At 24.2% G+C, this 23,693-nt stretch overlaps 1 protein-coding gene across 1 annotated transcript in view; it reads right to left on the bottom strand.

The window, feature by feature from the left end:
* The window catches only part of LOC113559671 (potassium voltage-gated channel subfamily H member 8), a 170,389-nt gene that overhangs the window by 75,587 nt on the left and 71,109 nt on the right, over positions 1 to 23,693 (bottom strand). Inside the window, exons 5-6 of the mRNA XM_026965446.1 lie at positions 18,897 to 19,030; positions 4,804 to 5,032 (exon numbers count right to left, since the gene is read on the bottom strand). Coding sequence (XP_026821247.1) covers positions 4,804 to 5,032; positions 18,897 to 19,030 — 363 coding nt within the window. The remainder of the gene's footprint in view (positions 1 to 4,803; positions 5,033 to 18,896; positions 19,031 to 23,693) is intronic.

Here is a 23,693-nt window from a genome sequence, read left to right on the forward strand (position 1 = left end):
AATTTATTTATTTGATATTATAAATAACAATCTATCACCTATTATATTACTTTATGTTCTGCAAACTGCTAACTATACCTAAATCCACTAACTAATATACCTTAAGAATAAATTGAATGTCCCGGGATAATATTATATCGATACATACGTATATAATAATTTTAAAACTTTTTTTTTTTATATATCAAACATTAAATAATCTATTAACATAATAGTGAGTCAATGGTAACATTTTATAAAAGCATTAATTATTTTATAAAAATATATTTATATATTGATAAAATATTGAAAATCAATTAATATTAAAGATTATCTGTAACCAATCTTACCTCTTTTTAGTCTTATTTAATTTAAATTTGGATAACAAGTTGATGTAGTTTATATAAATTTACAAAAAATCCTTTGATAGCATCAACCATATATTATTAATTTAAAAGTTGAAACAATTAGGTAGGTATGTCTAATCCCTTACTTACTTGGTCGATTCCTATTTTATAGAACGTATACACATATACAAATTGTGAAGATACATAATATTATTTATTTTCTCTAATTTTGGTATCAACAAGTGTCTTCAAACTGGACATTTCTTACTTTGGTTGTTTTAGCGCATTTATTGACGATTTTAATCAATGTTTTCCACTTTCAAATTTCTGCTTTTTGTGGATAACTTAAAAGTTAAAATTATTTAAAGCTATATAAATTACCGCAAATGATTAAATATTACAAAATAACTAAAAAGTAACTTTATTAACTGGGGTTCAAATAATGATCTAACTATTTAACGCAAGTAAATGTAGAATTATCTCTTCCCATAACTCTTGATTTGTCATTGATTTTTCTCATTACTATAATTTTGTTTTGCTTGTATCATTTAATTCAATTATAATATATTGTATAATATACTATGTATATACAATATGTATTGTATATTAGAGTAAATTTTTTTCTAATTTATTATTTTATAATCACGTTGAATATGTATGTAATAAAAGAATATAACTTCAAAAACACTTGGGTCTTTAATACGTAATACCCAAGATTACATATAATATAGAATACGCAATATTTTTCACTTACTTGACCTGATATTGAGATGCATCTTTTGTCTGGTATCTTTGCAAATTAAAATTTATTAAACGTTTAAATAAAATGCATAGTAAATATTTTAGAATTTCTTCGTTTCAATGTGAATGTGCTGTATCAATTAAATCGTTTGTAAATAGACAAAGATAGTTTGATATTTCGTTTATCTATAAATTATTGCATGGACCAATTGATTATCCTAATTTTTTTTTCAAATATATTTATCTATTCCATCCTTTAATTCAAGGCATATAAAATCTATTTACTTTTAAAATAAAATTCCATGCTAATATGCTACTAATATTGGACTTGTATAATTCCTTGACTGCGCTTCGTGTTATATTAATAATTTGTCTGATATTGATTTATTTTTCAAATATTTACTTTTCGTACTTAGAAAATTGTATCTTTATTTTGATTATGTTACATTTTTTGTGTTTATATTGTTTATTTATATAGCTTTAGTATGTGTTTCTAGCCCTTCAGGTGTTCTATAAATATAAATACTATTTTGACTAGTAATTTTGGGTAAATCTTAGACCAACATGAATATGTAACTTGACTATATACTTAATATATCATAAAAATATTTAGCAGTGATAAATAATTGAATAATTATAAACTATTTACAAAACTTAAAAATAGAAATAATAAAATTTTAAGTATAATGGATATCCATGAATCTATACAACTCTATTCTATCAAGAAATCTATCAATTTGTGTGCAAAAAATAATTTAATTAATTAATTAAAAAAATCATGTTTTCTGTTACAACCACAAATGCTTTTAGAACAACGCATGAAAAGTGTATAATAAAAGTAAAATATACTATATTATTAAAGTATAATTAAGTATCATCAAATTTTATTTAACAATATATTTTATCATCATAGATGATATATTGTAGTAATCAAATGTTTTAAGAGATATTATGTTTATATATTATTTGTAACCTGTTTATTATATTGAGCATCACATTTTTTATGTATTCTAATTAGGTACTATGAAAATTATATTTTAAAATTTTAATCAGTTGTAATTTTTGTTTCAAATTAATTTTCTAATTATTTAAGTAAACCCATATTTTAGTCCTTTATATTTGATCCCTGGACGTAATTTAATTAATATCTGTTGCCTCTGTCGATAATTGGTGAAATGGTTTCCAAGTAATATGATCACGAAATATGAACAATTTTGAGGATAAATATATTATAATATAATTTATTAACTAAATTAGCAATGACATTAAAATGTCATATTTAATCAAAACATTTAAATAAAAAGGATATATTCTTGATAAATTTGATTTAATTTAGAAGACCCTCAGCTCTCATATAACATTAAGTGATGTTTCCCTCGTTATAAGTTACACCAAATTCGTGAATACAAAATATTTCAAACAATCAGTGGATAATAATATATTGCTTGTAGAACAATTATTCATACTGCTTTAAAATTTTTAAATTAGACATTATGAGTTATGTCTTGATTCAAATTTTATATTTTTTAGTATAGTAATTAATAATATATTTTATAAGATATTTATCTAATATATAATTTAGTTTTTAAGTAAAGTATTTATGCTGTAGTGCAGCAATATACAAAATTATAAAAGTAAAACTGAATTTTCATGTTTTTTTTGACAATAAAATGTACTATATAATATATATATATATATTAGTACATATATAAGTATGTGTGTATAATACAAATTAGTTAATACATACTTATACATACATTAAATAATTCTAAACAAAAAATATATATTATTTTAATTATTGATAAATTAGATGATTTTCAATGACTGCATTGTAGGATTATTTGGACATGTGTCTATGCTGTGATGGAAACATTCACGTCAGATTCATACCCAAACTCATCATCCATTGATATCCATCATCAGGTAAAGATTAGATTAGTTACAATTTGAACCAAATTATATAGTAATAATAACGTGCATATACTATACAGCGTATACCTACTACCTAGTACCAACATTATAAACCAAAATATATAGTAATACTAGATTATTTTACATATGATTCCTTTGATACTCCAAACATATTCAAAACACCCCAATTTTAATATAGTTATGTAAACAACTTTATTAATAAAATCTAAATATTGAAAAAGAGTATGAAACTGTATATTTCTACAAATAACATAATCCTATGAAACAGTCAGCATGTTGATCAGGAGACTTGCTTCACCGCTTATCAATATTGCGTATTATTTAATACAAACTAACGAACGACAAAACTAAAACTTTGTAAGTTATGGATCGAGATTACGGGATAAAATTGTAACACGCTCGGAGAGGAAATGAAAGTAAACAATCAAAAATGGTGTGATAAAGAATAAGATGGTGAAAATGACGTAGAGAAAACTGTTAAAACGAAACTTACGTAGATTTAATCCACATTTCCAACAATATGTCATTAATAGAGTTAAATATATTCGACCCGTATGTAATACGATATCGACGTTTTAAATATATGGAACATGATACGATTCATTGTAGGGGAAGTCCGAATCGTCCAACAGAAAATAACGTGGTTATCCGAACACAGAATACTATAGACAATTATGGTCGAATCACGTGTGTTTAGACCCTCACTAGTTTTTGTCAATACAGGTATTTAGCCTTTTTCATCACGTCCATACAAAAATCTCAAAATGAAGTTCCATAAATTCACGGTCTTCCAAAATAGACACAATGACATAAATATCAAGAATTTATTATTATGCATGATAATACAATTGTAATTTCATATTATTCATAGTAATATTATAATAAGGTAAACAGATCGCGTATGTTAGATATACAACATTATTATATTTTTGTGGCCGACAGCGGTATAATATTAGTAGGTACTGTATAAATTCGAAGAGGCAAAAGACAGACAAAAACGAATTATAGTCCACGATTATATCATGGCATTTTAGTCTTTTGATAATAGTAAATGTATTCTGTATAAAATAATGTCCTTTGATAGAGTAGCGCCAATTAAAATGTGTGCATGAGTTTTTTATACTTAATAGTTATACTAAAATAATTCAACATCTTATGTCGTAACATGACTATTTAACAATTTTATAAAAACAATAATTATTTTAGATACATATTTGTAATCTATGGCATGATTCGTTTTGAAATTAAAAATTTGAATTTACGAAGTTTTAATGTATCAATACCTAATTATTGGTTATAATGAGTTTCTATTTTTAAAATTAATTTCTAACGTGTTTTACCTACTTAAATAATATTCCTAGGCGTGATTGTTATTATCTTATCTATCTAATAAAAAAATGTATATAGACATTTTTTCTAAACGTAATAGAATGTTATAATTTTAAATACACACAAGTACATACATACATATATATATATATATATATATATTATAATGTGTTTTTTCGAACAGATAAGTATCTTTTAATATTTTTACACGTATATTAATTTGATAACTATAGTATACATAAATATTTAAAATAAATGCATCTGTTTGATAACAGTTTATAATAATAGGATTGTTCGTTTACTAATTAAATGTAATATTTCCGTGAGACTATATGATGATCGTTTGTCGTATAATGTATATGGTTTTGAAACCTGGAGAGGATATCGAGTCTACACTGCCGAATGGCGGAGCGGCGGTCGACGAATCGATAATATCGGACAATACTACGGTAATGATTAATGAAGAGCGGCTTACCGACTATAAAAAGCGACTCGACGACCACGTCACTGACCATGGACGGTTTGTCCGTGTTGACGAAACTGGCGTTGTATGGTACAACGATTGCAACGTAGAACGTGGCTATCAGTATCAGCCAATCCCAGCAAGTTTTGAACACCCCATAGTGCGATAATACCCATCGGGATTTTTTCAGGGCTGACGTTTTGTATTCCGGTAGCGGTGCAGATGAGCCCTGCAACAATGTCTGTGGAAAAAAAAAACAATCGAATTATATAAAATAAATACGACAAAATATAATACATGATAATTCACAGAACTTTTTCAATTATGAACGTTGAACGTTTACGAGGACCGCGTGCCTGTACAGGTGGTGGAGATGGTGTTTGTTGTTGTTTTAGTATGTCTGTGTGTAAAAGTAAAACTTCGATTTGAGCAAAACGGCATTGATGAGGGGTATACGGTGGTATTAGATGTATTCAGCCTGGTGGAAATGGTTATCGGCGAAGAGAGAAACTAAAACCGTTTTTAAATAATATGGCGAGTTCATACCTTATTCTTATTATTTTTGCAGCATCATAAAATAATCGCCTCGGAAAAATCTCATATTTATATTTCCTTTTTAAATGTATGTATTATGGTATCATAATCTTTAAATAATAATTCCAACTAGAAATAACCTTTCGTATCGTGTTCCACAGACTTTTTAAATAATAGGAACCGTTCATGGTAATATACAATCGTTAATATAATAATATATGATTATAAAATTGAGAATATACAAGTACCTTATTTTTTAATACAAATAATTATATAATGTTGACACTTTCACTTAAGCTTCTCCACTTGGAAATGCCTTATACCTATACTAATAAGCTATAAACGTCAATTAATTCTTTGACAGGTCAACTGCAATTATTTCCCATTTATCGAGGTTCTTATCAAAACTCTGGAGAATTCCGCAAACAATAAACTTTTATTTTTATAAAAAAAAAATCGAATTATTTTCTAGCGTTTGGGTTTTATATGTATAAAAAAAAAAACAATTTATTTTACCCTAATCAATTGAAAGCGACTTGCAATAAGGAAGGAATAGTAAAAATAATTAAATTTGTTGCTGGTGAATTTCATAATAATATGTTGGTAACACTCTGATCTAACAGTATGACCTTTATTTTGAAATGTGTATGGGAATAAACAATAAAATTAAAAATATGTTTCTATGTGTTTGAGATTGAATGCAAATAATATATTGAAAACGTGACACCATTTTAATAACATGACGCCAGGTGAATTTACAAAACGTATTTCGAAGACATTGTTAAGAAGCATACGCGACGCGTTACTCGTGTGTCAGAGGAAATTAAACTATGAAACCAGGGCACAAGTCAAACGTCAAAATGAATAATACCAGTTGATCCCTGAGCATCTGAATAGTATTAATGGTAATTTCACCAGAATAACCACGTAGGAAATGGAATAGATTTCTGATCATGAAGACGTTTCTTAAATTCAACTCTAAATTTTTACATCTACCGGTACCCATATCTATATTTTCTTAAAATGAATAAAAACATTTTTCAAACTAGTAGGATTTCATGCAACAGTTCGTCTAAAATTATGAAAAAATGTATTCCATAATGTAAAATTTATCGTTTTAAATTTACGTCATCGAAAGATTCCAATTTGTTGCTTTAATTTAATGGTTAGTTACCCGTATAAGTATAATAATTGTATTGGTATAAAATGTATCTATCTTATTCGAGTCAATATAAAATCGTTTTTACGTTATTATACCAATATAAAATAACAATCCGCATTGAATAAAATTTAATAAAATATTTGTATTATATTTTAAAATTGATATACCTATTCATATAGTACGTTATAAATTTATAACATTGTATTTGATTAAAAATATATCATCATACTTATCTCTAATATTATTTTTCATAATGTAATGTATTCCCTAAGATATAAATACTTAAATGGGTATTCAATTTCTTTATGCAGATATTTTATTGCAATGAAATGTTAATGGATTGAAATTTAAATTTGTTTTTTAATTATGGCAATTTAAAAATAACATAATATTATCATCCCATGTGAATAGAACAATATAGTGAATATTGAGTTAAATAAATTATAAATGTAAATATATAATGTTAAATAATATGAAAACAAATCAGGCCGTAACTTTATTTAAAATGGTTTACTTTTATTTAATAACATTTTGAAAATAGATTTGTACTAATTTATAACTTAGAGAACATTTTATATAAATGGATTTTTTTTTCTACACACGTATATACACAGTGATAGTTGATAATTATATTTCAATGAATAATGATTAAAGATTAAAACGTATGTACATATTTCTACCAAGAAAACATTATTTGAATCGTGTTTATATAATTATTTGAGTTAGGTATTAATCTGTATGTATTAATATTATCAAAGTAATAATAAATAATAAAACTACCTAGCTGAAATCTAGTAATAAAAAATACAAAAATTAACTTTGATTTATCACAGCGTAGTAATCAAACTTTAATAGGCAAATAATAATGCTTTTATCGTATTGAAATTGGTTTTCAGTTATTAAAATATGTCATGGTTATTAAATTTATACGCAAACGTGCTTACTTAATACCAATGCAAAATTATTAAGTATTTATCAAACAAGAAAATAAGAGAATTTGGAGTAGTGTATTAATTTCTGATTTATATTCATATCATTTTAATTTATTGAAAATCGCGTAGCTCAATCATAAAAGATAATAAATCAATTTCAATGTGAATAATGTCTCCGACATAATGAAGCTTTTTGTTTGTGCCAAAGTAGTTTACCTACAAAATAGGATATAGGATATATCGAAATACTAATAATATTATTATTATATTGTCTTAAACATTTCAATAGCTAAATTACAATCACACAGCGTATAGTGAATAAGAAACTACTAAAGATACCAGCTACCACCATCAGTTCATGGTTAGTTTAATGCGGTGTGGTTAAAAAAAACTTATGCCGTGGTGCTGTCTAAAATACGTGATTTAATATGAAATATAACCCAAAATCTGCTTTCAGAGTGTACCATGTATTGTTTCTATAGTAGTTTGATGTAGTAGCCGATATTCATATTATACTTTAGTAAACTAATAACGCTTTCCTACCTTTTAATCACTTTTTTCAATATTGCTGGTATAAACTATTGATATTTTGTTAACACAATAGTATAATACGAGTAGATTATTTGACAATATTTTAATTTAAAAATGTGTAAATTATATTCCGAAGGTCAGTAAACAATAACTACTATAAGATGATTTACCTAGAACGCTCACTTCCATTTTTTTAGTAATTAGTTTATTATTATAATTATAACTTTTTGAATCATTTGTGTATGTTTTAATGACCATATTTTTTTTGAATTTATTTTATCTGTAGTGCCCTGTAACAATACAAACTTTTTTTCAAGTGAGAACAAACTTGCTGTTTTACTGTTAAATGATTTTTTAGTTGTGTTTATAAATCAAAATTTGAATGTGTAGTTTCTGTATCATTAGAATATTAAATTTATAAGAATTATAAAATGCCCTCAGATGGTTTTAAAAGTATACAAAATAGATTTAATATTGAATCCAGTTTTTGTTGTACTCAGAAAATGTTTTAAAATATATAATATTTATTAATTAATTCTAATTCCCGTAATTTTCAAATCATCATCAAACCTATTTTCATGGTCCATTAGATCAATTATTATCATTAGTGCAAACATTTTAAACAACTCAAAACCTACTTTTTCAAATTTAGATTTAGATAAATCAAAAATTATTTGCTCAGCAATTTACATGAAAAAATTTTGATTCTCATTTGAAAAAAAAAATTGACAAATAATAAAAAAAATAAAACTAGAAAAAATATAGAAAAATAATAAAACTAAATAATTGAAAGTATGGTTCTTAAGTATGCTTAAAAATTCCGAAAATCAATTTAAAATAAACCCATTATTAAAATAAAATACGAGGGGTTAGCATGCTTGGATAATTACCCTATATAATAGCAAAAAAACTATTAAATAAATTATTATTATTATTATTGTAGTTAATAATTCTGGAAACTTAGTTATCGCTCAATAGACACCAAGAGATGTTCCATAACGTTAATATATTATGAGGAATAATGGTGTTCTAAACAATATAATTTATTATTTTTTATGCATATACGTAATTATTAAATATTTTTTTTTACAATAGTCTATTGTTTTAAATTGAACTTAATAATTATATTCATATGGTTCACTGAGTTTAGAAGCACACAAAAACAAAAAAACTAATTAAGTAAAAATTAAAGTTTATAGAGTAGTAATATAAGTTTAGAGTAGTTTGTGACAAGACCAATAAATCATTTATTGGTAAACTGATTAAAATATAAAGATTTAAATGCGTGTGTTGAAATGTAGAAATATAACTTTTATATTGTGTTTTTTAGTTAAAAGAATAAAATAAAATAAAATACATGTTATATGTATTATAAAAAGTGTTATAAATTATTTATTTTATCATTACATAATTATATTATATTTCATTCACTATTCATGCATGTCATATAATACCAGATTGTACAAGAAACTAGGGATTGTGTATATATTATATCATAATATAAATATTTCTTATGCGTTTAGGACAGGGGCGGCTCCAGAGACTTGGTTGGGGGAGCCATTTTTTTTAGCTATCACTAAATTACTGAGAGGGCTTAGTCACTTAGATAATACGCTAACCTGGAATGCAAGTTTGTTAATAAATAACCTCATATACTTAAGCAATATACATTATGCTTGGTTTTATTATATTTTAATTTTTAGATTACAAACTCCAATCTTCTTTTTTTTTGTTTTGCAAATATTTCTATTATATCATCAATTTTTCCATAAACATTAATATTTTGATGTACATTTAATAAACATAGACTTGTTAAACGATCCTCGTCCATCCTTGATCGAAGCCAAGTTTTGACTCTGCGTAAAGTAGAAAAACTTCTATCAGCCGAAGCAACACTGATTGGGAGTGTAGCTAATATTTGTAAATAAAATCTTATAGTAGGAAATATTTGATCATCACAATCACATACGATGTACGTGAACTGTTCGTCGAAAAATAATATTTATATGGCTAGTAACATGTTACAATGTTATGACTAATAATTAATAACTATTGACAGTAATGGTCTTTTCTACAAATTAGTTTACGCCACCGTCACCGTCACGTGGTCTAAGGTCCAACGAGGGAGCGATACGTTTTTATATTATGATACATACCACATATTTTAATATCATAATATATTTTTTTCAGGTAAATTAAAGTTGTTAGATATCTAGTTTAATAATCGGTGTTTAATGTTTACAAAGAAAAATAATTCAAATATCAAATATATATTAAGAAATTAAACATTTTTGAAAGACCTGGGGGAGCCATGGCCCCAGTACCCCCTCTTGGAGCCAGGCCTGATTTAGGATGAGAACCAAATTAGTTAATTATTTAAGTTGTTTTAAATACAATATTAATCATAACTACACTGACATTTGAACAAAGGAAATAATTTCCTATGTTAAAATATAGAACTCGTATATTTAATACATTGAAACTAGTGTTTTACCTATATTACATATTAAGTTAATGCTTTATGAGAACATTGTTAAGGATCTCAAGTACTGGGATACGTTTACTAGTTGTAACCTCTGCCGTGAATAATTTAATAATTTGAATAACGAAGAACACAACAGGCACTTATAGTAAGGTTAGATTAAACAAGTGATCGATCACTGAATAGCTAACCCTAACTGTGATTTACATTAAAGATAAAAGATGATACATTTATATTAAAATTTGTTAATTATATTAACTTTGATTTTTACAAAGAATATTGCTTTGTGAATTACACCTCACGAGATTCTTATAAAATAAGAGTAAAATCAGAACAGAACAGACATTAGACATTAAATTGCTAATTCGAAGGAGACATATGAAGAATATTAAACAGACTGTAAAGTGAGTCAATATACGTTTAATATCTTTAAAAGCAGTTAATTGGAATGATTTATTGCAGAACAATTGATAAATAAACTAAGTAATGGTATAGATGTATTCCGTAATTCCAGAAGCATAGCGCTACGCTCAAATATTATTCATCATTGGCCATTTGATGCTGTTTTTAAACATGTATGTTTTCAATTATTTAACAAAATTGCTTACAAAGATAGTACATACAAATATTCTCGTATTCGGGTTCAAATCGTATATAATTGTTGCAATAGGTTCGGGATGATGTCAACATATATTATTACAAAACCATAAACTTTAAATTAATATTACAATAATACATAAAAACAACAGGTGGTTTTTGTTTTTTTAATATAATAATTTAAATTCGTAGTATAAAAGATAATAAATATTTATGATTTATTTAATAATTGATATGCATAATAAACCGATCAGTGCATATTATATATACATATTAAATATAAAATTATATTCGAAAAATTAACTGATTTAAAAGTATGCATATTCTGTATACGAAATATTAAAAAAAAAAATACTTTGTAGAGCCATGTTATAAATACATACATAAATAAAATTATAACACTATAAGCACATAGATTTAATATAGATGATAAATATTAAAAATTTTTATATAAATATACATATAGTACCTATTGATGTATTAAATATAAATAAGCATCAACGCACATATATATATATATATTTTTGATTTGCATGGCTAACTATTGAATAGTCATATTGTATTTATTATTATTATTATTTCAGGTCTTTAGTTATCAGAATTGTAGAGATACTAAAATTGATTTGAAAAAAATATGTAAATTGATTGTTTTATTATATATTAAAAATTATAAACGATTATTTATAACAGAAAAATACAATTTATACTCCCTCCTGTTTAACATAGCTTACTATACATATGCTTAATTTTTACAGTTTTAATGTTAAATATAAGTTATGGTAAACAATTAAGAGCTAAATGAAACGCAATTGAAATATGACACACGCACACACACTTAACAGTTCCACAACAAGGTCACCAATATTTTTGATCCTGTAATTATTTTACATGTATATAGGTATTATATTAATATTAACTCAAATCTTATAAAAATTAAATTTATTATTTTTAAGGTCAAACTTAAATATACTTACTAAATATGAATTATATTTAAATATCCTTCTTTTAATAATTTATACAACTCATCAAACACCAAATATTATTCTTATTTTCAAAATACTTGTAAATTTGTATAATCTTTTATTAAAATGTATAATTAAATTGCAATAAAATATTAAAAAATTGCAATTGCATTCACTTTTAAAAGTTTCATTAATGGTATGGTATATTATAGTAAATTTTAGTCATAATAATTTCATGGAACCTTATTTTAAGCTCCAAAAAACGAAAGATACACTAAGTATAAATATTATACAATATAACTATTTATGTTTTAAGAGTAAGGTATTTATTTTCAAAATAATTGTTTGCTGTTATAATATATAAATATATTTTATACACTATGTACAAACTAATAAAAAAAAATATCAAAAATACTTTTCATTTTATTATTTTTTGTAAATATATACATCATTGACTCGGGTAAATAAAAATAAACTTATCACTTTGAAATTGCCTTTCATACATATATCATAATCACTGCATTTATATCAAAACATTTAATAATTAACATCTTGTCGAAGTATAGTGCAATCTATAACTCACTAATAAAATTAGATATCGATAATATTATAATTTAATTTGCATTTTAACGTTAAGTTATTCACATAACGTTCTCCACTGAGTGGTTTGAAGTATTTTAAACTAATTTTATCCGTGAGGAGATTATAGAATTTCTGTATAATTATGTGGGAAATGGGCCATTAACTAATTTAGAGTAATGAATGACCGACTTTAGTTAGTTATTACTAACTAAATAATTATTTATTGTATTCTTGTAAATTGTAATGTACAAAGAGCGGATGTTGACCAGTTGCCCTCAACAGGGATTTGTGGCATTTTAAAAATATGCCAGTTGCCCTCATATATTATTACATACAAATCCGTAAAATAGAGGAAGTAAATATGTAAATAATAATCATAGTACATAAAAATGGTATTAATAATTTAGCTCACTTGCTGGTACAAATGTTCTAAAACAAATTTAAACGAGTACTTATATTTCTATTACTAGTGACAAGAATAGCCAAGAAACAAAAATATCACCAATAATCGCTCATATATAAAACCGAAATTGAAAATTTTATAAATAAGTATAAAAATAATAATATTAGCAGATTAGATTTTTTATTGAATCTTTTAGTCAAAACATATAATATAACATATACTTTACTATACTAGCTAATAATTATTGTATCATTATATTAAAAAATACAATACCTACATATCTTTATATATTATATTATTGAAAATATTTTTATTTTTATCATTTTATATTATTTTTATTTTTTTGAAAAATTAAATTGTACCTATACCACTTATAATAATATTATTGTAGTGGCTTGGTGTGGTGCAATCGTACACTCAACTGTGGAAACGCTCTGAGTGTACATATCGGCCGGTGTTGCTATAGCTCCCAGATGGGTGACCACCCGGGATTTTAGTGACAAATCCTTGCCACACATAGAAAAAACCGTGTTACAACCTACCGTTCCTCTTTTCTATAAATGAATAAAAACCATTCAATGGCCTTTGTTGCCGCGGATTAATTAATAAAAAAAAAATATATATATTATTATTATTTAACTTATTTACCAATTTATCTCTTATATTTTATGGGTTGGTATTATATACCTATTATAATCATGTATATAATATGACGTGAAGGCAACTCATACATTTAGTTGAGGGCAATTGGCGCATTATGCTCTAGATAGTTTGGGGGAAATTGGTATTCAAAAAGGTACTTTTGAGGGCCCCAAAAAGCCAATATAGCTGATTGTTCAATGGAATTCATGCGTGAGCTGATGCACTGTGATAGATATTTAACTCAAATATTATTCATAAATTTTAACTAAGTTACCATAGTGATGGTTCAATAGTTAAATAGTACATGGTAGCGTAGTAGTGCAAATTTATACACAAATAAGCAACATTGTTTATAGATCAGCTTAGCAATATAACTAAAATTATTTTAATACGTACATCAATAATTGTCCATATTATAGCACATCTTATCTAAATCAATCTATATCAACAATCAGGTAGGTTATATCTTATAACAGAATAAATGTTTCCGACATAACATACGGTACGTTTTAATATTTTATAAATAAATATTAGCTTTTAACGATTTCTTCATTATTGTTTAATCAAAAATAAAAATGTATAAAAAGACAAGAAAATTAAGATTTATATTTTTTAAAGTAATGATATTAAAATAATTGATTAAATCTTTGTATTTTTATGTTTATGCTATCTAAATTTAAAAATAGTATCTGCCTATTCAAATTCTATGATTTATTACAAATAATAAAAAATGTTATGCAATTAGACTATTTAAACGTTTTTTGTTCATATCACTAATATTTTCCTGATGCAATATTTATTAAACTATTAAATTTAATGTATAATAAATTATTATATAATATTATATCTATTATATTATAATAGATAGATTTAATTTATATGGTATTTTAATATTAAATAGATAATTTTCGTATCAATAATAGGCTGTAACACACTAAAACACAAACCACAGCCACAAACAATCACTGCAACATTTTTTTTAATATTAGCTATATAATAATATTATTTTGACTAGTAAAAAAAACGAAGTACGGCGCAATTTATAGGCAATCGAGGTACATTACTACGCAAAAGAAACAATATATTTGTAATAGTTATAAATAGTTGATTAAATATTGCATCAGTAAAATTTGAAATTTAGACAATCAATAATCGGTCATTTGAATTAAAGTATAATCGAAGTTTATATTGTTATTCCATATTATTAATAAATTTAAAATCAATGAATGCCGATTTATGATACACAAACACACAGCATATTGTTTATATAATATAGATTGCAATTCCGAAGTCCAAACGACGGAATTTTAACAACGCAAAATATCACGTGAATTTAGAATGTTTTTGATTCTTACAATAGGTACACATTAAACACATGAAATTCATTCAAGTCTTAAGATAATATTATATCTTAATAGCTCAACCACACACACGTGTTATTGTTTGCAAAAAACATCAACGCTTACGTTTTAAAAATATTGTTTTATAATGATAGTAATTTCATAAAACGAAGATGAATTTGTAAGATTGCATAATAAACTCAACCCGTAAACTGTTAGTAAAATATTATATTAGAGATGATATTTTTAAAATATATATTATAATATATAGACACGTTTATTTGTTTGTAATAATAATTTATCGATAATAATTATGTTCAAAAAAATGGCTTTCTATAGTAAATAAATCAATTTTAAATGTATAAATAATATTAAAAAAAAAATTTGAAACCAAGTCAGTATTTAAGTAACTGTAAATTGTTTAACAAACATAAAGAAGCGTAATATTACATTGTAGAGAACTCCTGTCACTTCACTCATATAGTCATATATTGTTTCAAAACGACAATAAACAATTTATTGTTATACGCTTATATACCTATGTATTACTTTAACTCTTAACATAATTATTAAATCTCGTATTTTACATACAATTCAAAAAAGAGATAAATAAAATAGAAAATTTAAAAGTTTGTGATTATTTTTTTGTTTGTCTTTTTCAATTTTTAGAATAATAATTAAAAATTTTTCGACAGTGAGTTTCGACATTGTCAATGTACTCACCATGACATGTTTCAATATTCATATTAATTATTTATACTCTAAACTCCTACACTACATCAAACACGACCAAAAAAATTCACTACACCCAATAAACATTATTAAGTATATTTAATAATTTTAAATAATTATAGGCTAGACAAAAAAAATGTATACGATTTATTTGATAAATAAAATAATTAGCTAAAAAAAAGTACAAGTATGGTTAATTAGATTTTTAAGGTTTTGATCAATAAACCATTTTTTATTATCAACATTTAATTAAAAAATACTAAAATCATTTAAAATACTTAAAAAATATAATTTAAAATTATTCGATAAAAATGTTTAAATATTTTGAAATTGTTGCTGTGTATATAAATTCGTAATATTAGAACTACCTAGTGAAATATTCAAAATTGAGTTCATATATAATTTAATTACATAAAAAACAATAAGAATCATTGTAGGAGATATCGTGATTTTAGATTGCTTATAAAAAATAATAATGTGTACTTATGAATAAATTTGTAATATCTGTAAAAACTATTTATAAGAACTAGTGTGTTGTATTTTAAAACCATTAGTAATTAATAATTGCACACACTTCACAAAATAATTTATAAATGTATGTAATTTTAACCACTTGACTTTCTTTAATAAATTTTAATATGATTATATACAAAAAATTATATGTTTAATTGATATTTTTTAAGTTTTTATAAGAATAATACATAAGAAACTTTGTATAAAAAAAGTTAGAAAAAGATGTTATGAACAAAAATTAAAAAAAATAAAATAAAACCGTCGATAATTTTTAAATCTATAATAATATGTTTAAAATACTCTTAAAATAATTCTTTATTTAAAGAATAACAAAATAAATATTTGGTGCTACTTTTAAGTACCGTAGTTTTTCATTTTCGAAAAAATAAAATCAATTTTGTCAAAGAAAGTTGATTCGTAAATATTCCCGTTTTGTTTGTATTTTTTATTTTTCCAAATAATATGTACTGGTTAAGTCTTACTTTTTAATCAACCCCCTCCCTTCCAAAGTTCTTTCTAGATCCAATTTGCTTCCAAAAACTATCCTTGAAGTTAATTTTTACTACTCTAAAAAGTGATGACAGACACAAATAAAATACACATACATCATTGTAAAACTTCTATGATGTGATATTTTCAATGCTTTGCTCAAAATCTAAAAGCTATTTTTATTTACTCTAATAGTTTTATCTAGTAAACTTCAAAGTTATCTATTTATAAACGAAATACGATTTAGAATATAATTATAAAATCAATAATCTATACACAGAGGCAATTGAATAAATCTATAATCATGATTTTCAATCATGTAGGTGAATTATTATTATATATAACATCTGTATTAGCTATGCTTAAACACAATTATGGCAACAACAATTTAACAATAATCATCCAACCTATTTTGACTTTAAAAGTTATATTTCAATAATTTGTTTTTAAATAATAATATCAAATTATATAGTTTATACCTACTAAAATCAAAATAATAGACATCTAATCAATTCAAATAGGAAACGAGTACAGCGCTAATTATGGTTTTTAAGAAAAAACAATACCTACACAATTTATACTATCATTCATAAGTCATAACAGTTCTTATGCGGAATGATGAATACATATTTAAATTATAACATACTATATTGTATTATTAAATCCTAAATTATCCATTTAAGTCACGTAAAAAAATACGTACAATTTATGAAAAAAATTTGTGATTATTCATATGATAACTAATACCTATCTGCAATTGGAATTCTATTTATTTTATTTTGTGTAATACGGTCCATATCTTGAAAACTTATTTTGTTATCCATCAGCGTATTTTTTTTTTGCCATAACTTTAGGAAATTCCAATGTTTATAATACCAAGTGAATTATGCAACAACCTAACAAAGTTCTTAAACCAGAAGTATGGAATAAAAGTTTAATGTACATACATACTGTGTTTTGTTAGAAAACTAAACTGAAGAAAATTTGATTATTATAACGGAAAGTTACTAATTTTCCGTATATTTATTTTATTCAAAACAATACATTATGCAAGTACACGTACATTCGAATATAATATTTGAAAAATATTTTTTTAGAGATAACTGTTAGGAAAAATTTTAAGTTTATCCAGGAATGGTCTATCACTCAATATCAAATGAATTCAAGAATGTTTATATAGTCGGACATATAACAACTAAAAAGACATAAATAAAAGATAATAATAAACTTCTTCGGTAGAGCCGTTAAAAATATTTTTTTTTGTAAATTATTAATCGTTATAAAAAAAATACATTTACTGAAACGCTGGAAGACACTACCGACTAACGATTGCTATATTTATTGTGATATATTACGAGAATTACGATTACGTACGGACCTTTTTCACTTTTACGATTGCGTATAATATGTTGTACCTAGCAAACTTAATGCGACGTTGCTGTTGTTTATAATTGTGAAAATATTTTTTTTAATAACTTTTCACTAATACTTTAACATAAATTTTAATTTTTCATCTAGGCAAATTGTCCAGAGTTTTCATCGAACGTTAAACGCTAAATTGTACAATTCACGTGTCTGACAATAATATATTATGTAATTATGTTCTCATTATACATTGAAGTAAATATAGGGTGAAAATAATATTTATATTTCCACGATAAATACAATTATAATCAAAGATATTCAAGTTTAAACAATTAGGAAAATGAACCATATAATTCATATATTAAAAAAAAATTAAATTATAATAGCTGATTTGAATCTTTCTTCGGGATCTAGGCCAAGATTTTGATTAAGTACTTTTAATGTTTTATAATATACAGTATGTATATTTATTTTTTTTAAATTTAGCATTATATAGGGTTTTTTTAATTATGTTAAACTATTACATTATGATTAAAATATTGATAACAGAACGTATCAAAAGTAAATTGATCATGTTAATAATAAAATATAAATTATTGAAAAATATCTAGAAAAGTTGTATTTGAAAATTAAAAATAAGATATTAAATTATACCTACACGTTGGCAGAGTTGCATTAATTTCCGATCGCAATCGTGATATTTTTGTGGGTCAAGTAAAGATATCGTACAGAATCGTACAAATGTAATCAATCGTGCTACCAAAAAGTACAAACGTACGCAATCGTATATCACCGGATATATTATATAAGATAGTTTCACGAAAACACACAAAACTCACGTTGTTCAGTTTCAGCTTGCCAGCTTTTGGTTTATCACTCTTATAATGGCCAGATAATTGGTAAAGGACGGCTCTGCTTCTCCGTCGTCCGTACGCGTTACTTGCGGGTTCAGGTTCTTCGGGTTCGGCTTCCTCTGTACAAATACAAAACACAAATCGACAATTATAATGATAATGATAATAATAAATAATAACTGCTGTTGATATTGTTATGATACGACATGGTATTAAAAGCTAAAAATCTATAAATAATATATATTAAAGCAAACGTCTAAATAATATTAAACATGAATTCCAAAAGTGGATACTGCTTCCGGTTGGTCGTATTATTAGATAAAAGAATGTCATGAATAATATGTAAGATGCTGCGTGAAAAATATGCAATTTACATATAGGTTTAATATAAAATACACATGATAATACACAAAATATTATATTCGTATTTTATTATTATTATTATTTTTTTTTTTTTTTGGTGTTTTGACATGGAATGTGTATTGCTAAACGTAATGGAAATTCGTCATAGTAAAATGTTTATTACCATAACATTGAATAATACGGTTTTGTATCAAATACGTGTACACGCCGAGTGCAGGCTAACATCGCATTCGTTGCCAGCGAATTCCACTCGCTCCACGTATGCGCCGAAATATGAAATTCAATTTATTTATTTGACAACTACTTCAGCGCACCATCAGTAATAATTTAGTTGTTCATTGAAAAAACGTATAAATATTATAATTATATGCGTTTAATTGGCCAAAAGAAAATGTGTACAGCGCACGTACCTACTCCGATAACTTAAATGGTTTACGGTCATATAACACAAAATCGTACCTATATTGATATTATATCTATTTTAAATTAATCAAAAATAATTTAATCTAATCTATAGTAATAACATATTCCCATCAAACGTTAAGTAAAGTTTGACTTCTATTCGATGAAAAATATCAACCATTAAGTTTATATTAAAATAAGTTAAATTAAAATTTATGATTTTTAATTCAAAGTATCATAAAACCATTGCATAATATAACATAATATTAAATACGTTTAATTACCAACAGAAGTTCACTGGAGTATACGAATATTTCACCACTCAATGAAATTGAAATTTTTTAATCGTTTTTTTAAAAAATAAAGCTAAATTTTATTTTTATTTTTATACTAGATCTGAATGTTAGTTGTGTAACTCTTGTACATATTATAATTATTATTATATATAAAAATATTTGCATTTAAAATTATTCGTTACAGTATCATAATATTAAGAATTTTTTTATTTAGTTTACCAATGGTTTTTTTGTTAATTAGATGTCTCTTCCATCGAACAACACTCATTATTATTTCAAAATCTATTAAGGTTTTTGAAAAAAAATTTTTTTAACATAATTACCAGTAAAAAAAAAACAATATCTTTTAATATTTTTATCGTTATAATTTTTTAATTTTTTTACTGGCAATGATGTAGAAAAAATATTTTCGAAAACATTAATACATTTTTAAATACTTTTAGATGATGAGGGATCAATCTTTTTATGTATATATATATATATATATATATTTTAAATTATTTTTATTTCATAATCTATTGCGTATTTGTATCATTTCATAGAATTAAATATTTATAATATATACCTTAAAAAGATTGAAATATTTTGAAAAATATTTTATCATGAATAAAAAATATGAACATAAACGTTTAGTAGAAATTGTGAGTATCTATTGTAATTTGGTTACTGGGGAGTTAAACCAAAGCATTCGTTTTGTCACAAACTGAGGTTTTTTATAGGTATACTTGTATCATTTTTCCTTAGATTTTTTTTATTTTTTGTTTCGTTTAATCTCCAAAAATACCAATTAGGTACAATTTTTACCAAACCCTAACCCTAAAAGTTTAAAATAAATGCATTTTTTATTGCTCCAAAAGGTGACAACAGACAGTAAAATAAAAAATACACATCGTTGTAAAATCAATACATTCAACACTCCTCTCATATTCTAAAATATATATTCGTAAATTAAATATATAATAAATAATTCAAAATATAAGTATTAATTATATAAAAGAACATCTCTAAAAGAGGAAACTTATGTTTTGACACGATTTCAGAGTAATTTATATTTAGTTTCTTCTCGGAAATAATGACACTGCTTTAAACATTTAAAGTGCGAAAACATAAATTAAAAATATATTAGCTGTCCGTTATTTTTTATTTTTTAAATGGAATAAAACTCTGAGGTGTCAAAGACGTTGTACAATTTATAAACTATAATATGTCAAATTTCTAAGTCATATAATATTGAGAAAAACACAATTGTTGAATGCATATGTAAAAATGATATATTAATTTCTGCACTTTATTATAAATAAATAAGTTGCACAAGTAATAGATATTCATTATTTTAGTTATAGTGAACGATATGTACAAAACTTATAACCATAAATTAAATTTTAACATTTAACAATTTTTTCCTTGTCATAAAAATTATTTCCTTATGATTAACGTTAAAATTAAATAGTTTGACTGAAAACACGCCCAGTAACTACCTGCCTTATATGCAGTATGACAGCAGTTCAATTAATTATAAGATCAATTTTGTTTATAATTATGTTTTATGTTATACGTTATGTAAAGTCTATTTATATATATTTATATAAGAGTATAGTACGTGGTGTATATGTGAGTGTGTGTATGTGGTGAGAGTGAAAGTATATGCATGTGTTGTCAATCGAAATCTCCAATATTAATAAGGTTATCGATTACATTCTTGTTGAAAAATGCCAGCAATTTTGCAAATTAGAAGTTAGAGTTATTTTTTCGAACAATAATAATCCTTATCTCAAACATGGTATTTTTACTCCATTCAGTGGTATTTTTTTTTTTTTTATAATTATTATTATTTTTATTATTATTGTGTTAATAACATTCCAATCTTAAATCACCTTTGATCAAATGTTAATAAAACAAAACTACAACATCGTACACTATATTAATTTGTACCATGTTTTTCTGTTCAAAATATAATTAAGCCTAATCATAACCTGCGCTCTGACAATATATTTAAATTCCGACATTTAACTCAACGTGTACATTATTTACGAAAAACTAACAAAGATTATAGTTTTTTTTCCTCGAAGTCACATCAAAAGAAATTAAACCAAGATAAAACAGAAAATTTTAATAATAATTATGATGTTTCCGCTAATTTCTTTTGACGTACAGCTATAAAAGTATTTTAATTATATGTAAAGACGAACTTAAAAAATTATAATTTTTATTTTTTAGAATAAAATAACTACCAAATGTAACAAATTTAAAATAAATAACCAAATAACAAAAAATAAATATGTAAAATTTTAAAGTTCTTTGATAATATGCTAAACTTATTCATTGTAAAAAGTCAGAAAGAATAAACAGAGGTCCGATGTTGCCCACTATCAATTCATTCATCTTGCAAATTATAATGTAAGCGTAGAATTTATTTTATTTTTATAAAAAAATTAAAATAATTAATTAAGCATTAGAATAGTACCTTGTAATCTGTGGCTCTTTAGAATACGTCTCAACATTAAGATGTTTTCAAAGTAAGAATTTAACTAATTTATTATACATAATATAGTTATAATGTTATACAGTACGACTAATAAAATAAAAAAGGTTGTTCAATTGTTCAAACCTGTGTGGTTCTTTGGATATCATAGTTTAGTATTTTTTTTTTTTTTTTAAATGCTCTTTCCTACAAAAAGGATACCCAACTCTGATCTATAGACTTTACCACTTCATGAGTTTTGTATTAAAAACACTAACTTTTTCCAATTGTATATCTGTAATAATTTAAGATACGCATATTTTAAGTATACGTCCAATAGATTAGAGATTAAAAATAGTAGATTTTGATATATTTTGTATTAAGTTCTAAAAAAAACAGAATGAGTTCTTAATATTTTTTGTTGGTATTTCAGTACAAAAAAAAAAATGAATAAACTAATAAAAATCTAATAAATAATATGTTTAAACTTTAAACATTTTTTTGTAGGATTGAATGGACATTAATGGTATTTGTTTTGAACACAGCTGTTAAATAAAGTATGAATAATGAAATAGAGACAAATATTAATATATCATCACTTAAGTTATAAAACAAGAGTAATGTGAATAAAATATAAAAAAATTCTTAACTTGTCAAAAACGTACATTGTTGGTTTTTAGATATGATGTACATAAAATAAGACTCTAGTATAAAAATAGATTTTTCTAAAAGTTTCTTATCAATATTAATATAATACTTACAGCGTTTATGACATATGATTACATTAAAGTAAAGAAAAATAATGTTTCGTACATTTTCTTTAAATAATATTCAAATGTCTATTAATACATATAGTTTAATATTTAATAACTTAATGTAATGCACAAACATACTCGATATGAATACGAACGAAACAATAAAATAGTTATTTTATATATTAATTTTCTCGTATAAAAATATTTTAAATGTCTACAATTCAAATAATTATATGGAAAGAAAATTGTAGTTGGTAACTAAACAAACTATAATTTTTAAGAGTTAAGATGCGTTTTAATATTTAATATTAATATATTATGAATTTATGCATTATGTTCATCTTACAATACATTTAAATAAACCTGAAAATTTTTATTTTTTTATTTTGAAAATACATATATATATATACGTATATAGGTATACAGTCTGTTCCCAAGAGCACGATAAGAATATATGATAATTGGACAGTGAAATTACTTGGTAAAAAAAAGCACCCAGTTGTAG

This window comes from Rhopalosiphum maidis, chromosome 1 (assembly GCF_003676215.2).
Source record: "Rhopalosiphum maidis isolate BTI-1 chromosome 1, ASM367621v3, whole genome shotgun sequence".
Classification (NCBI taxonomy): Eukaryota; Metazoa; Arthropoda; class Insecta; order Hemiptera; family Aphididae; genus Rhopalosiphum; species Rhopalosiphum maidis.